The 25,154-nt window shown below is 52.2% G+C and overlaps 1 protein-coding gene across 1 annotated transcript; it reads right to left on the reverse strand.

The window, feature by feature from the left end:
- Window positions 1–23,041: 23,041 nt before the first annotated feature.
- On the reverse strand, window positions 23,042–24,064 carry LOC141129249 (proteinase-activated receptor 1-like). The gene has a single exon (XM_073617163.1). The coding sequence runs from the start codon at window positions 24,062–24,064 to the stop codon at window positions 23,042–23,044; it is 1,023 nt and encodes a 340-aa protein (XP_073473264.1).
- Between the last annotated feature and the right edge of the window lie 1,090 nt (window positions 24,065–25,154).

Here is a 25,154-nt window from a genome sequence, read left to right on the forward strand (position 1 = left end):
GTGGCTCCCTCTCTGGTGGTGCAGGTACAGGGGTACAGTGTGGCTCCCTCTCTGGTGGTGTGGGTACAGAGGTACAGTGTGGCTCCCTCTCTGGTGGTGCAGGTACAGGGGTACAGTGTGGCTCCCTCTCTGGTGGTGCGGGTACAGAGGTACAGTGTGGCTCCCTCTCTGGTGGTGCAGGTACAGGGGTACAGTGTGGCTCCCTCTCTGGTGGTGCGGGTACAGGGGTACAGTGTGGCTCCATCTCTGGTGGTGCGGGTACAGGGGTATAGTGTGGCTCCCTCTCTGGTGCTGCGGGTACAGGGGTACAGTGTGGCTCCCTCTCTGGTGGTGCAGGTACAGGGGTACAGTGTGGCTCCCTCTCTGGTGGTGTGGGTACAGAGGTACAGTGTGGCTCCCTCTTTGTTGGTGCAGGTACAGGGGTACAGTGTGACTCCCTCTCTGGTGGTGCAGGTACAAGGGTACAGTGTGGCTCCCTCTCTGGTGGTGCGGGTACAGGAGTGCAGTGTGGCTCCCTCTCTGGTGGTGCGGGTAAAGGGGTACAGTGTGGCTCCCTCTCTGGTGGTGCAGGTACAGTGTGGCTCTTGCTCTGGTGGTGCGGGTACAGTGTGGCTCCCTCTCTGGTGGTGCGGGTACAGGGGTACAGTGTGGCTCCCTCTCTGGTGGTGCGGGTACAGGGATACAGTGTGGCTCCCTCTCTGGTGGTGCGGGTAAAGGGATGCAGTGTGGCTCCCTCTCTGGTGGTGCGGGTACAGGGGTACAGTGTGGCTCCCTCTCTGGTGGTGTGGGTACAGAGGTACAGTGTGGCTCCCTCTCTGGTGATGCAGGTACAGGGGTACAGTGTGGCTCCCTCTCTGGTGGTGTGGGTACAGAGGTACAGTGTGGCTCCCTCTCTGGTGGTGCAGGTACAGGGGTACAGTGTGGCTCCCTCTCTGGTGGTGCGGGTACAGGGGTACAGTGTGGGGCTCCCTCTCTGGTGGTGCGGGTACAGGGGTATAGTGTGGCTCCCTCTCTGGTGCTGCGGGTACAGGGGTACAGTGTGGCTCCCTCTCTGGTGGTGCAGGTACAGGGGTATAGTGTGGCTCCCTCTCTGGTGGTGCGGGTACAGGAGTATAGTGTGGCTCCCTCTCTGGTGCTGCGGGTACAGGGGTACAGTGTGGCTCCCTCTCTGGTGGTGCGGGTACAGGGGTATAGTGTGGCTCCCTCTCTGGTGGTACGGGTACAGGAGTATAGTGTGGCTCCCTCTCTGGTGGTGCGGGTACAGGGGTGCAGTGTGGCACCCTCTCTGGTGGTGCAAGTACAGAGGTACAGTGTGGCTCCCTCTCTGGCGGGGCAGGTACAGGGGTACAGTGTGGCTCCCTCTCTGGTGGTGCAGGTACAGAGGTACAGTGTGGCTCCCTCTCTGGTGGTGCGGGTACAGAGGTACAGTGTGGCTCCCTCTCTGGTGGTGCAGATACAGCGTGGCTTTTGCTCTGGTGGTGCGGGTACAGCATCACTTTCTATCTGTTGGTGCGGGTACAGGGGTACAGTGTGGCTCCCTCTCTGGTGGTGCAGGTACAGGGGTACAGTGTGGCTCCCTCTCTGGTGGTGTGGGTACAGAGGTACAGTGTGGCTCCCTCTCTGGTGGTGCAGGTACAGGGGTACAGTGTGGCTCCCTCTCTGGTGGTGCGGGTACAGAGGTACAGTGTGGCTCCCTCTCTGGTGGTGCAGGTACAGGGGTACAGTGTGGCTCCCTCTCTGGTGGTGCGGGTACAGGGGTACAGTGTGGCTCCATCTCTGGTGGTGCGGGTACAGGGGTATAGTGTGGCTCCCTCTCTGGTGCTGCGGGTACAGGGGTACAGTGTGGCTCCCTCTCTGGTGGTGCAGGTACAGGGGTACAGTGTGGCTCCCTCTCTGGTGGTGTGGGTACAGAGGTACAGTGTGGCTCCCTCTCTGGTGGTGCAGGTACAGGGGTATAGTGTGGCTCCCTCTCTGGTGGTGCGGGTACAGAGGTACAGTGTGGCTCCCTCTCTGGTGGTGCAGGTACAGGGGTACAGTGTGGCTCCCTCTCTGGTGGTGCGGGTACAGGGGTATAGTGTGGCTCCCTCTCTGGTGCTGCGGGTACAGGGGTACAGTGTGGCTCCCTCTCTGGTGGTGCGGGTACAGGGGTATAGTGTGGCTCCCTCTCTGGTGGTGCGGGTACAGGAGTATAGTGTGGCTCCCTCTCTGGTGGTGCGGGTACAGGGGTGCAGTGTGGCACCCTCTCTGGTGGTGCAAGTACAGAGGTACAGTGTGGCTCCCTCTCTGGCGGTGCAGGTACAGGGGTACAGTGTGGCTCCCTCTCTGGTGGTGCAGGTACAGAGGTACAGTGTGGCTCCCTCTCTGGTGGTGCGGATACAGAGGTACAGTGTGGCTCCCTCTCTGGTGGTGCAGATACAGCGTGGCTTTTGCTCTGGTGGTGCGGGTACAGCATCACTTTCTATCTGTTGGTGCGGGTACAGGGGTACAGTGTGGTTCCCTCTCTGGTGGGGCACGTACAGTGTGGCTCTTGCTCTGGTGGTGCGGGTACAGTGTGGCTCCCTCTCTGGTGGTGCGGGTACAGGGGTATAGTGTGGCTCCCTCTCTGGTGCTGCGGGTACAGGGGTACAGTGTGGCTCCCTCTCTGGTGGTGCAGGTACAGGGGTACAGTGTGGCTCCCTCTCTGGTGGTGCGGGTTCAGGGGTACAGTGTGGCTCCCTCTCTGGTGGTGCGGGTACAGGGGTATAGTGTGGCTCCCTCTCTGGTGCTGCGGGTACAGGGGTACAGTGTGGCTCCCTCTCTGGTGGTGCGGGTACAGGGGTATAGTGTGGCTCCCTCTCTGGTGGTGCGGGTACAGGAGTATAGTGTGGCTCCCTCTCTGGTGGTGCGGGTACAGGGGTGCAGTGTGGCACCCTCTCTGGTGGTGCAAGTACAGAGGTACAGTGTGGCTCCCTCTCTGGCGGTGCGGGTACAGGGGTACATTGTGGCTCCCTCTTTGTTGGTGCAGGTACAGGGGTACAGTGTGACTCCCTCTCTGGTGGTGCGGGTACAAGGGTACAGTGTGGCTCCCTCTCTGGTGGTGCGGGTACAGGAGTGCAGTGTGGCTCCCTCTCTGGTTGTGCGGGTAAAGGGGTACAGTGTGGCTCCCTCTCTGGTGGTGCAGGTACAGTGTGGCTCTTGCTCTGGTGGTGCGGGTACAGTGTGGCTCCCTCTCTGGTGGTGCGGGTACAGGGGTACAGTGTGGCTCCCTCTCTGGTGGTGCGGGTACAGGGATACAGTGTGGCTCCCTCTCTGGTGGTGCGGGTAAAGGGATGCAGTGTGGCTCCCTCTCTGGTGGTGCGGGTACAGGGGTACAGTGTGGCTCCCTCTCTGGTGGTGTGGGTACAGAGGTACAGTGTGGCTCCCTCTCTGGTGATGCAGGTACAGGGGTACAGTGTGGCTCCCTCTCTGGTGGTGTGGGTACAGAGGTACAGTGTGGCTCCCTCTCTGGTGGTGCAGGTACAGGGGTACAGTGTGGCTCCCTCTCTGGTGGTGCGGGTACAGGGGTACAGTGTGGGGCTCCCTCTCTGGTGGTGCGGGTACAGGGGTATAGTGTGGCTCCCTCTCTGGTGCTGCGGGTACAGGGGTACAGTGTGGCTCCCTCTCTGGTGGTGCAGGTACAGGGGTATAGTGTGGCTCCCTCTCTGGTGGTGCGGGTACAGGAGTATAGTGTGGCTCCCTCTCTGGTGCTGCGGGTACAGGGGTACAGTGGGGCTCCCTCTCTGGTGGTGCGGGTACAGGGGTATAGTGTGGCTCCCTCTCTGGTGGTGCGGGTACAGGAGTATAGTGTGGCTCCCTCTCTGGTGGTGTGGGTACAGGGGTGCAGTGTGGCACCCTCTCTGGTGGTGCAAGTACAGAGGTACAGTGTGGCTCCCTCTCTGGCGGGGCAGGTACAGGGGTACAGTGTGGCTCCCTCTCTGGTGGTGCAGGTACAGAGGTACAGTGTGGCTCCCTCTCTGGTGGTGCGGGTACAGAGGTACAGTGTGGCTCCCTCTCTGGTGGTGCAGATACAGCGAGGCTTTTGCTCTGGTGGTGCGGGTACAGCATCACTTTCTATCTGTTGGTGCGGGTACAGGGGTACAGTGTGGCTCCCTCTCTGGTGGTGCAGGTACAGGGGTACAGTGTGGCTCCCTCTCTGGTGGTGTGGGTACAGAGGTACAGTGTGGCTCCCTCTCTGGTGGTGCAGGTACAGGGGTACAGTGTGGCTCCCTCTCTGGTGGTGCGGGTACAGAGGTACAGTGTGGCTCCCTCTCTGGTGGTGCAGGTACAGGGGTACAGTGTGGCTCCCTCTCTGGTGGTGCGGGTACAGGGGTACAGTGTGGCTCCATCTCTGGTGGTGCGGGTACAGGGGTATAGTGTGGCTCCCTCTCTGGTGCTGTGGGTACAGGGGTACAGTGTGGCTCCCTCTCTGGTGGTGCAGGTACAGGGGTACAGTGTGGCTCCCTCTCTGGTGGTGTGGGTACAGAGGTACAGTGTGGCTCCCTCTTTGTTGGTGCAGGTACAGGGGTACAGTGTGACTCCCTCTCTGGTGGTGCGGGTACAAGGGTACAGTGTGGCTCCCTCTCTGGTGGTGCGGGTACAGGAGTGCAGTGTGGCTCCCTCTCTGGTGGTGCGGGTAAAGGGGTACAGTGTGGCTCCCTCTCTGGTGGTGCAGGTACAGTGTGGCTCTTGCTCTGGTGGTGCGGGTACAGTGTGGCTCCCTCTCTGGTGGTGCGGGTACAGGGGTACAGTGTGGCTCCCTCTCTGGTGGTGCGGGTACAGGGATACAGTGTGGCTCCCTCTCTGGTGGTGCGGGTAAAGGGATGCAGTGTGGCTCCCTCTCTGGTGGTGCGGGTACAGGGGTACAGTGTGGCTCCCTCTCTGGTGGTGTGGGTACAGAGGTACAGTGTGGCTCCCTCTCTGGTGATGCAGGTACAGGGGTACAGTGTGGCTCCCTCTCTGGTGGTGTGGGTACAGAGGTACAGTGTGGCTCCCTCTCTGGTGGTGCAGGTACAGGGGTACAGTGTGGCTCCCTCTCTGGTGGTGCGGGTACAGGGGTACAGTGTGGGGCTCCCTCTCTGGTGGTGCGGGTACAGGGGTATAGTGTGGCTCCATCTCTGGTGCTGCGGGTACAGGGGTACAGTGTGGCTCCCTCTCTGGTGGTGCAGGTACAGGGGTATAGTGTGGCTCCCTCTCTGGTGGTGCGGGTACAGGAGTATAGTGTGGCTCCCTCTCTGGTGCTGCGGGTACAGGGGTACAGTGTGGCTCCCTCTCTGGTGGTGCGGGTACAGGGGTATAGTGTGGCTCCCTCTCTGGTGGTGCGGGTACAGGAGTATAGTGTGGCTCCCTCTCTGGTGGTGCGGGTACAGGGGTGCAGTGTGGCACCCTCTCTGGTGGTGCAAGTACAGAGGTACAGTGTGGCTCCCTCTCTGGCGGGGCAGGTACAGGGGTACAGTGTGGCTCCCTCTCTGGTGGTGCAGGTACAGAGGTACAGTGTGGCTCCCTCTCTGGTGGTGCGGGTACAGAGGTACAGTGTGGCTCCCTCTCTGGTGGTGCAGATACAGCGTGGCTTTTGCTCTGGTGGTGCGGGTACAGCATCACTTTCTATCTGTTGGTGCGGGTACAGGGGTACAGTGTGGCTCCCTCTCTGGTGGTGCAGGTACAGGGGTACAGTGTGGCTCCCTCTCTGGTGGTGTGGGTACAGAGGTACAGTGTGGCTCCCTCTCTGGTGGTGCAGGTACAGGGGTACAGTGTGGCTCCCTCTCTGGTGGTGCGGGTACAGAGGTACAGTGTGGCTCCCTCTCTGGTGGTGCAGGTACAGGGGTACAGTGTGGCTCCCTCTCTGGTGGTGCGGGTACAGGGGTACAGTGTGGCTCCATCTCTGGTGGTGCGGGTACAGGGGTATAGTGTGGCTCCCTCTCTGGTGCTGCGGGTACAGGGGTACAGTGTGGCTCCCTCTCTGGTGGTGCAGGTACAGGGGTACAGTGTGGCTCCCTCTCTGGTGGTGTGGGTACAGAGGTACAGTGTGGCTCCCTCTCTGGTGGTGCAGGTACAGGGGTACAGTGTGGCTCCCTCTCTGGTGGTGCGGGTACAGAGGTACAGTGTGGCTCCCTCTCTGGTGGTGCAGGTACAGGGGTACAGTGTGGCTCCCTCTCTGGTGGTGCGGGTACAGGGGTATAGTGTGGCTCCCTCTCTGGTGCTGCGGGTACAGGGGTACAGTGTGGCTCCCTCTCTGGTGGTGCGGGTACAGGGGTATAGTGTGGCTCCCTCTCTGGTGGTGCGGGTACAGGAGTATAGTGTGGCTCCCTCTCTGGTGGTGCGGGTACAGGGGTGCAGTGTGGCACCCTCTCTGGTGGTGCAAGTACAGAGGTACAGTGTGGCTCCCTCTCTGGCGGTGCAGGTACAGGGGTACAGTGTGGCTCCCTCTCTGGTGGTGCAGGTACAGAGGTACAGTGTGGCTCCCTCTCTGGTGGTGCGGATACAGAGGTACAGTGTGGCTCCCTCTCTGGTGGTGCAGATACAGCGTGGCTTTTGCTCTGGTGGTGCGGGTACAGCATCACTTTCTATCTGTTGGTGCGGGTACAGGGGTACAGTGTGGTTCCCTCTCTGGTGGGGCACGTACAGTGTGGCTCTTGCTCTGGTGGTGCGGGTACAGTGTGGCTCCCTCTCTGGTGGTGCGGGTACAGGGGTATAGTGTGGCTCCCTCTCTGGTGCTGCGGGTACAGGGGTACAGTGTGGCTCCCTCTCTGGTGGTGCAGGTACAGGGGTACAGTGTGGCTCCCTCTCTGGTGGTGCGGGTACAGGGGTACAGTGTGGCTCCCTCTCTGGTGGTGCGGGTACAGGGGTATAGTGTGGCTCCCTCTCTGGTGCTGCGGGTACAGGGGTACAGTGTGGCTCCCTCTCTGGTGGTGCGGGTACAGGGGTATAGTGTGGCTCCCTCTCTGGTGGTGCGGGTACAGGAGTATAGTGTGGCTCCCTCTCTGGTGGTGCGGGTACAGGGGTGCAGTGTGGCACCCTCTCTGGTGGTGCAAGTACAGAGGTACAGTGTGGCTCCCTCTCTGGCGGTGCGGGTACAGGGGTACAGTGTGGCTCCCTCTTTGTTGGTGCAGGTACAGGGGTACAGTGTGACTCCCTCTCTGGTGGTGCGGGTACAAGGGTACAGTGTGGCTCCCTCTCTGGTGGTGCGGGTACAGGAGTGCAGTGTGGCTCCCTCTCTGGTGGTGCGGGTAAAGGGGTACAGTGTGGCTCCCTCTCTGGTGGTGCAGGTACAGTGTGGCTCTTGCTCTGGTGGTGCGGGTACAGTGTGGCTCCCTCTCTGGTGGTGCAGGTACAGGGGTACAGTGTGGCTCCCTCTCTGGTGGTGCGGGTACAGGGATACAGTGTGGCTCCCTCTCTGGTGGTGCGGGTAAAGGGATGCAGTGTGGCTCCCTCTCTGGTGGTGCGGGTACAGGGGTACAGTGTGGCTCCCTCTCTGGTGGTGTGGGTACAGAGGTACAGTGTGGCTCCCTCTCTGGTGATGCAGGTACAGGGGTACAGTGTGGCTCCCTCTCTGGTGGTGTGGGTACAGAGGTACAGTGTGGCTCCCTCTCTGGTGGTGCAGGTACAGGGGTACAGTGTGGCTCCCTCTCTGGTGGTGCGGGTACAGGGGTACAGTGTGGGGCTCCCTCTCTGGTGGTGCGGGTACAGGGGTATAGTGTGGCTCCCTCTCTGGTGCTGTGGGTACAGGGGTACAGTGTGGCTCCCTCTCTGGTGGTGCGGGTACAGGGGTATAGTGTGGCTCCCTCTCTGGTTGTGCGGGTACAGGAGTATAGTGTGGCTCCCTCTCTGGTGCTGCGGGTACAGGGGTACAGTGTGGCTCCCTCTCTGGTGGTGCGGGTACAGGGGTATAGTGTGGCTCCCTCTCTGGTGGTGCGGGTACAGGAGTATAGTGTGGCTCCCTCTCTGGTGGTGAGGGTACAGGGGTGCAGTGTGGCACCCTCTCTGGTGGTGCAAGTACAGAGGTACAGTGTGGCTCCCTCTCTGGCGGGGCAGGTACAGGGGTACAGTGTGGCTCCCTCTCTGGTGGTGCAGGTACAGAGGTACAGTGTGGCTCCCTCTCTGGTGGTGCGGGTACAGAGGTACAGTGTGGCTCCCTCTCTGGTGGTGCAGATACAGCGTGGCTTTTGCTCTGGTGGTGCGGGTACAGCATCACTTTCTATCTGTTGGTGCGGGTACAGGGGTACAGTGTGGCTCCCTCTCTGGTGGTGCAGGTACAGGGGTACAGTGTGGCTCCCTCTCTGGTGGTGTGGGTACAGAGGTACAGTGTGGCTCCCTCTCTGGTGGTGCAGGTACAGGGGTACAGTGTGGCTCCCTCTCTGGTGGTGCGGGTACAGAGGTACAGTGTGGCTCCCTCTCTGGTGGTGCAGGTACAGGGGTACAGTGTGGCTCCCTCTCTGGTGGTGCGGGTACAGGGGTACAGTGTGGCTCCATCTCTGGTGGTGCGGGTACAGGGGTATAGTGTGGCTCCCTCTCTGGTGCTGCGGGTACAGGGGTACAGTGTGGCTCCCTCTCTGGTGGTGCAGGTACAGGGGTACAGTGTGGCTCCCTCTCTGGTGGTGTGGGTACAGAGGTACAGTGTGGCTCCCTCTCTGGTGGTGCAGGTACAGGGGTACAGTGTGGCTCCCTCTCTGGTGGTGCGGGTACAGAGGTACAGTGTGGCTCCCTCTCTGGTGGTGCAGGTACAGGGGTACAGTGTGGCTCCCTCTCTGGTGGTGCGGGTACAGGGGTATAGTGTGGCTCCCTCTCTGGTGCTGCGGGTACAGGGGTACAGTGTGGCTCCCTCTCTGGTGGTGCGGGTACAGGGGTATCGTGTGGCTCCCTCTCTGGTGGTGCGGGTACAGGAGTATAGTGTGGCTCCCTCTCTGGTGGTGCGGGTACAGGGGTGCAGTGTGGCACCCTCTCTGGTGGTGCAAGTACAGAGGTACAGTGTGGCTCCCTCTCTGGCGGTGCAGGTACAGGGGTACAGTGTGGCTCCCTCTCTGGTGGTGCAGGTACAGAGGTACAGTGTGGCTCCCTCTCTGGTGGTGCGGATACAGAGGTACAGTGTGGCTCCCTCTCTGGTGGTGCAGATACAGCGTGGCTTTTGCTCTGGTGGTGCGGGTACAGCATCACTTTCTATCTGTTGGTGCGGGTACAGGGGTACAGTGTGGTTCCCTCTCTGGTGGGGCACGTACAGTGTGGCTCTTGCTCTGGTGGTGCGGGTACAGTGTGGCTCCCTCTCTGGTGGTGCGGGTACAGGGGTATAGTGTGGCTCCCTCTCTGGTGCTGCGGGTACAGGGGTACAGTGTGGCTCCCTCTCTGGTGGTGCAGGTACAGGGGTACAGTGTGGCTCCCTCTCTGGTGGTGCGGGTACAGGGGTACAGTGTGGCTCCCTCTCTGGTGGTGCGGGTACAGGGGTATAGTGTGGCTCCCTCTCTGGTGCTGCGGGTACAGGGGTACAGTGTGGCTCCCTCTCTGGTGGTGCGGGTACAGGGGTATAGTGTGGCTCCCTCTCTGGTGGTGCGGGTACAGGAGTATAGTGTGGCTCCCTCTCTGGTGGTGCGGGTACAGGGGTGCAGTGTGACACCCTCTCTGGTGGTGCAAGTACAGAGGTACAGTGTGGCTCCCTCTCTGGCGGTGCAGGTACAGGGGTACCGTGTGGCTCCCTCTCTGGTGGTGCAGGTACAGAGGTACAGTGTGGCTCCCTCTCTGGTGGTGCGGGTACAGAGGTACAGTGTGGCTCCCTCTCTGGTGGTGCAGATACAGTGTGGCTTTTGCTCTGGTGGTGCGGGTACAGCATCACTTTCTATCTGTTGGTGCGGGTACAGGGGTACAGTGTGGCTCCCTCTCTGGTGGTGCGGGTACAGAGGTACAGTGTGGCTCCCTCACTGGTGGTGCAGGTATAGCGGTACAGTGTGGCTCTCTCTCTGGTGGCGCAGGTACAGCGTGGCTCTTGCTCTGGTGGTGCGGGTACAGCGTGACTTTCTATCTGGTGGTGCGCGTACAGTGTGGCTCCCTCTCTGGTGGTGCGGGTACAGAGGTACAGTGTGGCTCCCTCTCTGGTGGTGCAGGTACAGAGGTACAGTGTGGCTCCCTCTCTGGTGGTGCGGGTACAGAGGTACAGTGTGGCTCCCTCACTGGTGGTGCAGGTATAGCGGTACAGTGTGGCTCCCTCTCTGGTGGTGCAGGTACAGCGTGGCTCTTGCTCTGTTGGTGCGGGTACAGCGTGACTTTCTATCTGGTGGTGCGGGTACAGTGTGGCTCCCTCTCTTGTGGTGCGGGTACAGAGGTACAGTGTGGCTCCCTCTCTGGTGGTGCAGGTACAGAGGTACAGTGTGGCTCCCTCTCTGGTGGTGCAGGTACAGCATGGCTCTTGCTCTGGTGGTGCGGGTACAGCGTGGCTTTCTCTCTGGTGGTGTGGGTACAGGGGTACAGTCTGGCTCCCTCTCTGGTGGTGCGGGTACAGGGGTACAGTGTGGCTCCCTCTCTGGTGGTGCGGGTACAAGGGTATAGTGTGGCTCCCTCTCTGGTGGTGCGGGTACAAGGGTGCAGTGTGGCACCCTCTCTGGTGGTGCAGGTACAGGGGTGCAGTGTGGCACCCTCTCTGGTGGTGTGGGTACAGAGGTACAGTGTGGCTCCCTCTCTGGTGGTGCGGGTACAGAGGTACAGTGTGGCTCCCTCCCTGGTGGTGCAGGTACAGAGGTACAGTGTGGCTCCCTCTCTGGTGGTGCAGGTACAGAGGTACAGTGTGGCTCCCTCTCTGGTGGTGCAGGTACAGAGGTACAGTGTGGCTCCCTCTCTGGTGGTGCGGGTACAGAGGTACAGTGTGGCTCCCTCTCTGGTGGTACAGGTACAGGTGTACAATGTGGCTCCCTCTCTGGCTTCCCCCAGCACAGTACTCTTTCTTTCTCCTCCTTTAACACTCAATTTCTCTGCTTTGTTCCAGGTTCCAGGCTCCCCCCCCAGCAGAGTGCACCCAATTAGAGATGCTCTCTCTCTTCTCCCTTCAGCTGACAGGAGAAAGGGGAGGGGGCGCAAGCTGGGGAGATACACAGATAGCCCACAGCTCTGCTCTCCCTGTCACAGCGCTGCTGCTCCATTTGCCAAAGAACTCAGAAGCAGCCCTCGGAAAGGAAGATGCGGGTGCCTTTTTCGTGTGGGGGGTGCATTAGCTGCAGAACTACTTCACAGCACCCCAGTATTATCTGCAATCCTAACTCTATACATTTTCAAGAGCCTCTATAGTAGAAGCACATGTATAATAATGGATAGATAGAGGGCATGCAAGCCTGGAGAGCAGGCTGATTGGTAAGTTGAGCTGGGAATTTTCTTTCGTTTTGTTTGACATGCGTTGCCCTTCCATGTGCTCCTTGCTGCAAAAGCCAGTTATAGGTGGGGGCAATGGCCATTTGTTTGTACTGTTGAAATATGGTGAGGGGACGCGTTGGACATCTTTGCTGCAATTGTCCTCTATGCTGGGTGTCTAGTGTGCTGCTGTGCCTTTTAGAAAGGGGTGGGCTCCCTCCAGGCTCACCTGCCCTCTATCTATCCATTATTGTGCATGTACTTCTACTATGGAGGCTCCCAAAAATTTAGATAATACTGGGGTGCCCTGGAGTGGCTCTGCAGCTTATGCGTGTATTTGCAAATGTGTGCACATTAAACCCTTGTTTTTAACGCAAAGCGCCCTCGTCCCTAGAGTAGGGCTGCAGGTAAATTTAGTTATGCTGGGTGGTAGCCAGCCTGGCTAATTTGTAGTGTTTAAGTTTAAAATGACTTCTGTTCAGTTGTGGGTTCTCCTTTTTGTCAGTAGGTGGCACTGTTGCCTTTGACATTAGTATGATAAGCTACAATATATGCAAGTTATGGATTGTCACGGAACGTCCCACACTCCGCTTGAGTGCTTCCGTCATATACCACTTCCTCCCAGTCTGTATACAGATATCAGATATTGCAACCTCTCTGAGCAGAAAACAAGGCGACACTTGCTTCACTGCTAACATGGACTGTTTATTATGAATCAGTTACAAGACTTTATATGCTGTTGGAACCTCCTCTAACAATACAACTGTAACTTAATTAACATGAGCTAATTATCTAATCCTTTATACAGCCTAGGTGACTGAGACCTGACCTTTCGCCCAGACTTGTGGTCACCGAGCTTCACACAGTTAATTAACACAAATAACAATGGGTGAAAAGACTCTTAGAGCCACACTAGACTTATTTACAATAAACACATTATAGCAGAATTGATGACATTAGCATTTAACAGTACGAGTCCCAACGGTATAAATCAGTCACCATTCTAATATGGCATATAAAGGGTTCCCAGAGTCTGTGTGTTTTTGGGGGGACATGGAGCTGAATCCAAAGTAACACCAACCCCAGGGTCCCCAGGCATACAGCTCATAGAGAGCACCATTCCCCCAAATGCTAGGGCCCATAATCAAAAGGCAACAGGCCCGCACCCAGTCTTCTCCAACAGCCTCTGTCCCGGCCAGGTCGATCACATTTCTCCCCTTTCGGCAGGAGACTAACACAGGAGGGGACCCCAGACGGGTTGACTCCGAAGTTAGTCAGTAGTTCCAGTCCTCTAATGCCTGTACCCACACAGTACCCCAAATAAATTATTCCAAACAGAGTATTACTCACCCAGCCAACCTCTGCCTCTCTCAGAGAACATATCTGCCGCTGGGGAGAGGCCTGGACTGGCTCTTCTCCCTGGAATCCTTTCTGCCGCTGGAGAGAAGACAGGGTGTCTGGGCTCACTCTGTCATGCTGTTGGGGATCGGGGCCCACTGCCCAGCATCCCTGGGGTATACAGGTGGAGACTGAAGTCCCATCCACCTTCACAGGAAATCCATCCTCTGTTAGTTGAGGGCAGAGTCCAGCAGTCCTCGGCCCTGTTGCCAGCCCTTCTGCTGGAAACCTCACACCATCTGTTCCGGCTAACTGTTGGAGAGGGAGGCCGACTGCCTCGCCTCCCTGGAACTCTGTAGTTGTTGCCGGTGCTGGGCAGAGGTTGGTAGCACTCTGCCCTGTTGCCAGCACTTCTGCTGGGGACTCCGCATCCTCCGCTCTGGCTAACCGTTGGAGCAGGAGGCTGGCTTCCTCCACTCCCAAACTGTGTAGCTGCCATTGGGGAGGTGAGCCGGCTGCTTCCTTTTCCATTCCCTCATCTGGCTGCTGGGATGACACGTCAATGGTACTGTCTCCCAGGTACACGGATCTTTGCTGGGGCCCAAATCAAAATGCTAGGGCCCATAATCAAAAGGCAACAGGCCCGCACCCAGTCCTCTCCAACAGCCTCTGTCCCGGCCAGGTCCATCACATGGATAAACATACTTTTCTCAGCCAATTATATTTTCTGTGATGCATGCTGGGAAAATTTATTTAATGAAACAAAGTCAGATGATCATGGTCAGTGTTCCAGCCCAGGGCTTCAGCCTGGGTGGATGTGTGTACAGTTCCTGGCTGCTAGGCCTGGAGCCTGAGGCCTATCCAGGTGGCTGCCAGCTGCAAGGCCTATCTGAGGCCTATCCAGGTGTATGTGGAGAAAAGCCTGCCAAAGATCAGGAAATGATTCCAGAGGAATGAAGTTCTAAAGAAGCACCAGGGGTGACCCTTCATAATCAGAAGGCTATGAAGTGGCTGGGATGACTTCAAGAGAGAACTCATCCAAGGGAGTCTATGCATGAAGCTGTGAGTAAAGTTCAGTTACTAGAGGAGACCGCCTGTACTACAAAGTACAGATGTGATGGTTCAGCTTAAAGGCTCTTTTTCCTGTACTGCCATCTACCTTACCTCACCTATTTTTGTCTAAGAAGTCTGCCAATCTGCCTGTTGCTAATCATTATTAAGAGTGAACTGCGCCCTACTCCCCTCTCTCCCACATTTTTCTGTTCTGAGAAATAAACTTCTCTATTGTTTAAGGCATAAAAGTGACTGGCGCCCAACTTCTTTATTGTTTATCACCCACCATGCCCTCAAACCTGCACCCTGAAAATGTACGTCAGCCATCCCTGCCCCCGGTAGTCACCATCAGGCTTCCGGAAAATCGGGGTAGGCGCTACAAATGCATATTGTTAGACGGGACAATTTGGTTGGTTGTAGGCTCTGGTCTGATTTACTTGTGGATAGAGTGAGAGTGTGCTCCTACTGTGTATGGGAACTGAGGAGATGTTTAAATATTCATGTTACTTTCTGGGTAATAGAAAGTAAGACGTAAAGGGAAGGAGCAGTTGGCAGCTCGGGAGAGGAGGCGGTGGTAACCAGTGACTGAGGTTCTATATGAGGGGTGAAGAGGGTTAGTGTATGGTTTGCCGTTCTAATTAGCAGGATCCCTCTGTTATATCCCTCTGCATAATAGAACCCTCCTATGGACTGACCTGGATCATGGTGTGTGAGGCCACATGAAATATACAGCACCTTCCTTCCATGCCTTTGGGCTGAACGTGTAAAGTATATTGTGTAACGTGTGAGAGAACTGTTGGTGAGACTCAATGCGGTATCTATCAAAATGTCTGTGTAGTCAGTGCCGAGACAGGTATCACTGGCAAATTAAAAGACTTCTGATGTGGGACCCGAGAAGGTATTTTAGCCTCTGGCCAAAAGGAACACTAGCTCACACAAGAAAATAATATTAACATGCTAACATTGGAGGAAAGTAATCATTTAAAATATCTTAATGCAGTTTCCTCATGCTTGCAAACCTTTTTTTGATAACTCTCCACTGCTGGGAATAAGTAGTCCTGGTCTGCCAATTGTCTTTGCTGGGAGTGAGGCCTTTGCCCTGGGTGAGCACTTGCTAAGGCCCTATTGCAAGCATGGCAAGAGGGTGTTCAATTATTGGCTTACCAGAGCAGGAAGAGTTGTGGAATGTGCTTTTGGTCTCCTTTCTGCACACTCCAATCAGCTTGAACACGCAGAATGCAATCACTGCTCTTAAGGCCTCATGCGCCCTGCATGATTATGTTCCCTGGTGTGATAGGTACCCTTTTAAAGATACAATAATGCACACTATGGAAAGGGCAAATTAGACCGGAAGCCATGGTATCACAAGTGGTGTAAACATCAGAGAGAACTTTGCATAATTCTTTAGGTTTCCCATAGGAACACTCCCATGGCATCTCAAGGATATATAAGAATTTAAATAAGGACTTCAGATCTACAGACTTGTAGGTGGGGGCTGCTTTAGGTATCTTGTCTGGGAGGAATCACTCACACACAGTTTATAGGGCACTGGTGTCTTTATAGCGCTCCTAAGTGAGGTTGTTGGTAGTAACAGAACAACCAATTGTTGGCACTGATGTATAATGGTCCAGAAAATATACAGTCCCAGCATTTACAAGTTATGGTACCATAGGATGGCTTCAGTTTGTGGGAATAGTGTCTATTCTGGAAAGGGGCAGAGAAGATTCTGCAGACTGCACCGACTCCACGCCTAGGCTTGCCACCTTTTCTTTAAGCCGAACCCGAACACTTTAGCGCCACAGGGCCATTTACATTTTTTATTTTCATAGTCTACACTATAGGATTATAAAAGACCCGGGAAACCATTGGGTGCCCCAAGGAGAGTAGTGATGCAGGCAAACAGTGGGTGTGGCCAAATTGCTCTTGCTGACATCATTGCCCCTGCCCCCAGACAGCTGCTGGAGCTCCCGGACAGCAACAGATTTGTGTGTGACTATCTTAGCTACTTGGGGAGCCATAGCCAGGTCTGAATAATGTGTCTGAGTTTCAGGCAGACTGAAATCCAGACACATGATTCAAAACCTGGACTGTCCGGGTGAATCCTGGACAGGAGGCAACCCTATCCATGCCTCAGCTACTGGAGTGCATGAAAGAAAGAAGGAGCTTCCCCTAAGCTATCCCTTCTGCTCTGCTTTTTCTATGCTCAATATTGTCCCTCACAAGTGAGTTACTGTCCCTGACCATCCACTCACCAAAAGTGTGCCAAAATGGCATGGGTCTTCTTATTTAAAAAGTTCCATCACCTAAGATGGCCACCAAAGTCACTCCAAAGTTCTGTGTTCAGTCTAAATACTTCTCCTCTTAAGGCACTGAACAGAATCAATCCCCTCCCGAGCTTTATCTTCTCAAGCAACATTGGCACTAGGCCACCTGCAGGTGGGCAGACTAATTGCACCTGTCAACATATTTGTTCTGATTAAAAACTGCGTTGTCTGCTTACTTTTCACTTGGCATAATAGTATTATTTTAAACAATCAAATTTGTTATTTTTTCTGCTATTACTTTATTTTGGATATAATTAGTTGCAGCTAGTTCTCAGCTAAAAAATAGGTTCACAGGTCTGTCTACAAGGTTGCCATGTGCTGATTCCTAGCTAGTTTAATCAGGCAATATATGTGGCAAAGTTTCTTCCCAGACCCTGTTTCTTCCTCCCCTGCTCTTGTGATGGGGGACCTTGGGGTCATAGATGTTGGGGTGGGCACATACTAAGGTGTATGAATACCTCTGCATCAAAGAGGGACATCCTCATCACCAGAGGTGTGTTTACAAAGGGACGGTGAGCTGCTGTTTTGGCAGAATGGGACAATCATGTAAAAAAATACAGAAGCCTGTCAGACCAGAATAGGTGGGATGCTTGTGTGCCCCTCTCACGAACCATATCAAACCACATGCGCTCAAGGGTACCTTGGAGAATTTGGGGACCCCCCTGGAAAAGCACTCTTTCCCCCATCCTGATGATGCCAAGGTCCTCTTCCCCACAACCATGGCTCAGTGTTTGTGTGGGTCTACAGCCAGGGGGCTCCAGATACTGCCCCCCCCCCCTTGTAAATGAGTAAGAGGTACACAGTACATAGCAATTCCCAGTGAAAATAGAACGTGTAAATAAACACACAGGCACAGTGTCTGGCAAGTCCTTTAATGAAATAAACCCCAGAAAAGTCCCGGGATGTACATACACATCAATCACGAAACCCAACATCTGTCAACCCGTCATATCAGTATATACAATCATGTCCATGTAGCCTGGTATGGTTCCTCCCTTTTTCTGGCCTGCTAGGGTCTGGTGTGAATTTTTTGTGAGCTTTTATGCTATTTTTTTATTTTTGTGTGGGGCACCCCTTAAAATCCATGCCAGACCCAAAAGGTTTGGTATAGAATTAGGGGGACCTCATGCCTTTTTTTTTTGTTTCTTTTGTGTTGCCCCCCCTTAAAATTCTTATCCTACCTGAAGTCACTGGGATGAATTAGGGGGAACCCCAGTGCTGTTTTTTTTAGTCATCTCCACCTCCATTGCTTTCATGCAAGTGATTGGAGTCAGCTGATGTCTTTTTTTTTTTTAAATCAGAGAAAAAGTTTTATTGTACAAGAAAATATACATGACAAACATTCAAGGATAGACGGCATGTGCAATTATTAGATATTCAGAGATACATTTTACTCTACATGAAGTATGAGCTTGTTTGCAAAGAGTCCACACTTTTCAAACAGTGGTGAGTACAATAAAAAATCAAAACCTCACAAAAACCGAACAAATAACGTTAAAGAAAATAAAAATACACCTGGCAAGAGGTCCAATGGCAATATTAAGGACTTATGCCAATTAATGGCAAAACCTGAATACTGCCCAAATTGTTCAATAAGTTGACAGCTTCAAGGGACCCACTTGTATCTCCGAGGTCTATCAGGGTGTTGTCAGCGTAGAGGGAGAGTTTGTCTACCCTCTCACCTCTATGGAAGCCTACCACCACAGGGGATGCTCTCACCATGGCCGCCAGAGGTCCAGCACCAAAGCGAAGAGCAAGGGGGGCAATGGGAATCCCTGCCTAGTCCCTCTGTGCAATGGGAAAGCCTTGGAGAGAACCCCATTAATGCAAATTCGTGCACTGGGAGCCATATGTAACAATTGGATCCAGGCAAGAAAGAATTTCCCAACTTCAAATTTGCGTAGGACCCCCCCACAGATATCTCCACTTGGCGTTGTCAAAAGCTTTGGCAGAGTCGAGAGAGAACACAGTCCTATTGTCCAGATTATCTACTGGTAGCTGTATGTTTAAAAATGGCCTTCTAACATTCAATGCCGTTGACCGAACAGGAATGAAGCCCGACTGATCAAGGTGTATCAGCCCAGGCACCACCTTTGCCAAATGTGTGGCTAGAACTCTGGCCAAGAGCTTGATGTCCATATTTATTAATGAGATTGGTCTATAAGAGTCAGGAAGTAAAGGGTTTTTAACCGGCTTGGGCAAACTACAATGATGGGCTCTCTCATATAAGCTGGAAATGCTCCTCTGCAAACAGCATCATTCAACCAGCCAAAAGCGAGGGCAAAAGAGATTCACTATAGCGTTTATACAACTCCATGGGTAATGCGTCGGTCCCTGGGGACTTACTGTTAGCCATAGTAGCAACGGCCTCGGTTAGTTCTTTAATAGTTATAGGTTAATTGAGCAATTTTATCAGCCCTTCCAGCTGATGTCTTCAGTTGCTATGGACTCAGCAGTGCCTGCATGCAGCAGCATCCCTAACAACCAATGACAGTGGGAAGTAATACCGCTATTATACATGACATTTGGCTCCCGCAGAATGGGTAAATGTTCGATCAGGCACCTGAATAGCCAGGATTTGGTGTGAATTTCTGTTCAAACAGGACCTTAATAGGGATGGGAGAACGGTGCAGCCCGAGAATGAGTTTGGGCCGAACATTTGCACAGTGCATTCTGCGCCCTGATTGAGCAAAGCTTTGCACAATCAGGGCGCAGTGTAAACTGGTTGTTAGGGAGCGAGGACAGGAAGCCAGCCGCGGTGTCCTTAACAACCGATTAGTCATCAGCTGTCAATGGGTTTCCCCACTGACAGCTAAATAATAAAATAAAAAAATGTTGGTAAAAATGTTTTTTTTTTAAACTGGTGTGGGGTCCCCCTCAAAATCCATAATAAGACCCTTGTCCAGGCATGCAGCCTAGAAGATCAGGAAACAGTGGGGGAGGAGCGAGTGCTCCCCCCCTCCTGAACCATACCAGGCCACATGCCCTTAACATGGGGGGTGGGTGCTTTGGTGCAGAGCCCCCCCACCCCAAAGCACTGTGTCCCCATGTTGATGGGGACAAGGGCCTCTTTCAAAGAACCCTGGGCTGTGGTTGTCAGGGTCTATGGGTGAGGAGGGCTTATCAGAATCTGGAAGCCCCCTTGTTAAAGATCCTGGCCCCACCATGTGAATGGGTATCGGGTTCATAGTACCCCTACCCATTCACCAAAAAAGTGTACAAAAGTAATAATAGTGTCCCTCTGTGTAAATCCACTGCCAATCACGCCGCCCGCTGACCCGAAAAATAGAAAAAAAAAATTAAACGCTCTTGCCTCTTGGGAGGCCTCCCGTCATATGCCTGCTCTGCGCTTTAACATTTCATATTTAGGCAAGCGGCGGGGGGGGCACCTGGCTACGTCATCTGGTGGCACTGCTCCCCTTCTGATGTCACTTGATGTCAGAGCCCCCCCTACCCCAAAGCACCCACCCCCCCATGTTGAGGGCATGCGGACTGGTTAGATTCAGTAGGGGGTGCACGCGCTCGTCCCCCCTTTCCTGACCTGACAGGCTGCATGACCAGATAAAGGTCTGATATGGATTTTGGGGGAGGAGGGCCACTTCCTTTTTTTCTACAATTTTGGCGATTTTTCCCCTTAAAATCCATTTCAGACCTGAAGGTCCTCGTATGGACTGTGGGGGACCCTACGCCATTTTTTTCTTTATTCTTTCAATAGCTGGAATTGCAACCGTGAGTCATTTTAAATGGGATTTGCCTTGTTTTTTTTCTTTAGAAATTTAATTTTTGCTGTAGCATGCTTTATGAATGCTACAGATGCGCCACATTACAGGCAGACTAAAGAGACCCCCAGGCACTATATTTAAAGGGATTTTTCATTTTCATTGTTGCACTTTTAACATATATAAAATCTCTGTTCCTCCACTGCTTTTTTTTTATTAATACATGTCCCCCAGGGCGATGCCCACACCCCCCATACCCCTTTTATGGCCAATTACTTGCATAAAAGCCTTCAAAATGAGCACTTTTGATTTTTTCCTGTTCGGTTCCCATAGACTTCAATGGGGTTCGCCATTTGGGTTAGAACATTTCCCCCCGTTCAGGAGTTCTGCTGTGAACCAAACAGGGGGGGTGTTCAGCCCATCTCTAGACCTTAAGCTAATCCCTAACCATATACCTGCAACACTGGCTCCGCCATATCATCTTATCCAGGACAGCGGCTTCACTGAGGAGTTACCGTCAGTTTTACTTAATTCTGTGGAAATTTTAGCTTCAAATAATTTTTTGTGTGATGGTCCTTATTACCTGCATTAAGGCGGAGCCTCCATGAGGGCAATGATGAAGCCCTCACTTACCAACCTTTATATGGGCTGGTGGGAAGAGCTCCTCATCTTTGAGAGTAATAACCAATTAATATAACTATAATAATTATTTAGGAGGGGTTGTAGATTTGTCAGCTGCAGATGATGATGTCATGACTGATGTGTGCCCATTGGACATCACCAATCAGGAGGATGATGATGCCATGGCTGGTATTGCATGTGTAGCAATGGATATGTACCTATTAGGTGGCACTGATAAGGATGGTGTCATGGCTTTGGATAGTATTGGATGTGCGCTCATTGGGTAAAACCGATCAGGAAGATGATGATGTCATAACTGGTATTGTAAATGTAGCTGTAAATGTCTGCCCATCGGGTGGCAAGGATGAAGATGATGTCACAACTGATATATAGTAGTGTATGTGTGCTCATTGGGCAAAAACGATCATCAGGATGATAATGTCATGGCTGCTGTTACATGTGTAGTAATGGATATATGCCTATTAGCCGGCACTGTTGAGGATGATATTGCGGCTTTTATTATATTTCTCTTTTTCTATATTATATTAGAGCCAGGAAGGTTACATGGAGTCATTTGTGGTCAGAGGACGATCTGATGACATGGAAAGTCTAACACATTCTCATACTCTGTCTGACCTCCTATATCTGGATGATCTGAAGCTGCTCAACGTCTGTCTGTAATCTAGATGAAGAATTCTGAGTAAATCTGATGATTAATATTCTCCGATTTCTCAGACATTGTCTGCCTATTATTATCGTTCCCTCTATAGTTTTCCAATGACCATTTCCACCACCCTGCCATGTGCCTGTGGGGTATCAAGGCCCCAAGTGGGCTACCAGGAAGCCTGCTTTGCTGGAAGTTGCAGAAAGCTGACTGAGGGGCTGTCATCTGAGGATCTAGTCTGGTATCACAGGGAGAAAGTGTTGTAAGGGTATTGGAAGGAGGCAACCAGTTTTCCAAGGACTTTTGTGAGTAGAGACTGGAGAGAGAGATCCTAGAGACTGTGGGCTGAGGTCATCCCTGTGTGCATTTCACAGTCGACTGTGTATGTGTAAAGGTGTCCTTAAGAGCTTAGTCTAATTCCCAGTGAAAGGACATTACTTAGACTTTCCACCAAAGGAAGTGTAAACTCCTCTAGTTTGCTACAGGCTCATAGTTCTATAGAAATTCCCTAACCTCAACCAAGTTACCCAAAAATAAAAAACACCAAAAAAGAAAACCCCTGGACTGTTCATTGAGCCAAAGACTGACTGTGATTGTGTGCCTGGATGAGGGGCAACTATTGGGGAAAGGACTCCAGACAATCTACAATCGTCTCCTTTGTGGGGAAGCGGTACATGTGGGGGCTCATCCAGGATTTTCCCCTAAAGGAATTGCAACAGTTGCTACTGGTAACTGACCGAAGAAAACAGAAAAGACTGTCAGTGCTTTTATTCAGTGTGCTGAATTGCTGGAAGGTAATCAGCATGGAGAAGTGTTGTGTCACAATGAAGAATGCCTGCTCTACAATGGCTACTGTCAGTGCAGAAGCATTTCCAAGTGGCAGCAGTGAAAGAATGGGCATCTGGCATCAGAGCGAGCGTGCCAGGGAAATCTGTCCAACAGGTTACTGCTAGCATGCCAGCCAGCTAGAAGAAGGGGTGTGGGGTTACTGTGCAGTTTCAGCCGATTTGAAAAGGCAAGAGGAGCCAGTGTGCCATGCTTGAGTGCAGCAGAGAAGTACTCACTTGGCGAGAGCACCAAAATGGCAGCACCTACCGGAACGGACTAGTCCGGCAACCTGTTACAAATTATCCACCACTTTATGTACATGGAGCGGAGATGGGGAAGTTGTGTGTATCACTGAGGGAACGGAATGTTGTGCAGCAGTAGGGAGATGGATGGAGATCAGGACCAAGACTGAGTTGGTTGGTTTTGCCTGCAACCCCATCCAGAGGGATGAAACTTCTACTCCTGCTACCAAAGCAGGAGCCATGGCTGAAGTTCATCTGAGAGATGCCTCGGAAAGTCCTATTAACCAAGACAGTCCTGTTGCCCCCACATGGAAGGAGCTGGAGGCCTCTGTTCCAGCAGGTGAACCGATGGGGATCAGCAAAGTGGCAGGTTCAGCTTTCGGCTATTTAACTTATTGCATAACCAGAAGAGATTCACTAATACTGGAAGACATGAGTTTGAAAGTGCTATGTGTAACTTTATTGCTGGAGGACTTTAAGGAACATGTCATTACACAGAGCTTGGCTCGAAGGGAGCTCATCAGAAAGGTGACGAATTCTTGTGCCCCACCAGATAGGGGTAAGCCACAGGAGTTCACTGAGCTTTTGCAGCTTCAGAGAATGATTCAGAAGAAATTAGCACTGAGTATGGGCAATAAAACCCTGCTGATCTTGTACCTATTCTTCCAGATCTCACATTATTGTCATATGCATGTGTGGGATGAGCCACATGATATCATGAACTCCATCTTGCACTAAAACTATATTGCAAGCTGACCCCAGAAAGAATTTTAAAAATGGCGGCATGGAAACTTAGGAACAGGCAACAGTGAAAAGACAAACGGAGAGGGTTACCATAGAGGTAATTGGCACTTATTTATGTTTTAGGTCTTCTGAAAATGTTCAGCCTCATCCAGTTATATAAACTAAGATGTTTCAGGACGATTCTTGCATTTTGTCTTTGGGGTCTACTGGTTGTGTCTGTTCTCTCTTACATCCCAGCAGGCTGTAGACATGTCTCTGCCACTCCGAGGACGCATAGTAATAGATCAGAGGATCCAGACAACAACTGACACTGCTCATACTGACACTGATGATGTAAACAATGTACAGGAAGTTACTGGCTTGGTTATAAACCTGCAGGAAATGCATGAACCAAATAACATTGGCTGGGCCAAAGCAGAGGACAAACACACACAACACAACCACAGACAGGAGGACGGCTCGGGATCTCTTCTGGGCACCCTTCATGCTCGGTGCTCTGAGACTGCGGACGATTCCAATGTAACAGAAGATTGTAATAATTAAAGGTAAGAAATAGAAAAGTGTGATATAAAAGGGGAAATAGTAGTAAACGTGAAACCTTTCAACCAATTCGGCATCCTGAACATCATAACAAGTTGTGATATTTAGGTCGGGAAATGGTCGAGTTAGTTGTCTTATGAGAATCGGCACAGTGCTGACCAACGATATCACCCAGATGCAGCAACACACCAGCCAGGCTTGTCTCACTGTGCGCCAGGGAAGGGACTGGACCGGGTAAACCAGAGCCAGGAACCGGTCCACACTGATACTCGTCATCAGCAGGATGGATACACGCATGCTACTGAAAAACATGGCCGTGACAAATCGGCACATCCCTTCCCCCAAAAGCCAGTTATTTCCTGAAAATCGGTACACAATGTGGAACAGAAGAATACTAACAAAGAGAACATCAGCAGCGGCTAGGTTCAGGAGGTACACCACTGCCGGCTTCTTCACCTTAACCAAGAACACGATAATGGCCGTTATATTGAGAGGAAGAGCCACAAGGAAAACCACGGTATAGACAGAGGGCACAAACTTCGTCACCCACCAGCTGTTCATATGTTCTTTAAATTCTTGTGAAAATGTTCTGTGCACTTGTTTGACCTTGATTTGTTGGGTTGAGTTCACCATAGTTTCTTTATCTGAAAACATGAAAATATGAGCTGAAGTCATTGTATGGGAAACATTTTGCAGCATTTTTCACATTACTTCAAACAGGAGGATGGCTGATGATCTCTTGTGTGTCCCCTTAATGTTGGGTGCCCTGAGATCTGCTGATGATTTCAATCTAAGAGGAAGGACACAGCAAATCTCTGGGTATATGCTTTTGTTCTAGGAGGTTGGACATTGGAAAAACCAAAGGGACAGCTGATCTCTGGGAATATACTTTTGTTCTAGGAGGTTGGACATTTGGCAAACCAAAAGGCACAGCAGATCTCTGGGTATATGCTTTGGTTTTAGAAGGTTGGACGCTGGACAAACCAATGGATGTGTCTATAAGTGAGGCTCCCGTACATACATACTGTTCCCTTTTTACCCCTTACCAGCAATTGACCATATGACACTACTCTTTTTTGGAGTCAAATGGTCATAGCAGCCTTTTATTACAACAAATAGAAATACAAAAATAGTTTAAACATATAACTTAATGCATATTATACATTTTACATAAACATTTTAACCAAATGAACCTTAGTATTAACTTTCCTGATCTAGAGGTCCTTGAAGGCAAATATATCATTTTAAAACCAACTAGTTGTATCGGTACACCCATTAAAAAGGCCCCCTGCTGTGTATTACGCAAGCTCAGGGATAGGGATGAGCTTCGAGTTTGAGTCGAACTCATGTTCGACTCGAACATCGGCTGTTCACAAGTTCACCGAACAGCGAACAATTTGGGGTGTTCGCAGCAAATTCGAATGCCGCGGAACACCCTTTAAAAGTCCATGGGAGAAATCAAAAGTGCTAATTTTAAAGGCTTATATGCAAGTTATTGTCATAAAAAGTTTTTGGGGACCCGGGTCCTGCCCCAGGGGACATGGATCAATGCAAAAAAAAGTTTTAAAAATGGCCGTTTTTTCAGGAGCAGTGATTTTAATAATGCTTAAAGTCAAACAATAAAAGTGTAATATCCCTTTAAATTTCATACCTGGGGGTGTCTATAGTATGCCTGTAAAGGGGCGCATGTTTCCTGTGTTTAGAACAGTCTGACAGCAAAATGACATTTCAAAGGAAAAAAGTC

This window comes from Aquarana catesbeiana, linkage group LG01, assembly GCF_042186555.1.
Source record: "Aquarana catesbeiana isolate 2022-GZ linkage group LG01, ASM4218655v1, whole genome shotgun sequence".
NCBI classification, from domain to species: domain Eukaryota; kingdom Metazoa; phylum Chordata; class Amphibia; order Anura; family Ranidae; genus Aquarana; species Aquarana catesbeiana.

What these genes read in the sequence shown, in the direction of transcription:
- LOC141129249 (XM_073617163.1), bottom strand. Translation starts at nt 24,064, where the DNA reads ATGTTTTCAGATAAAGAAACTATGGTGAACTCAACCCAACAAATCAAG.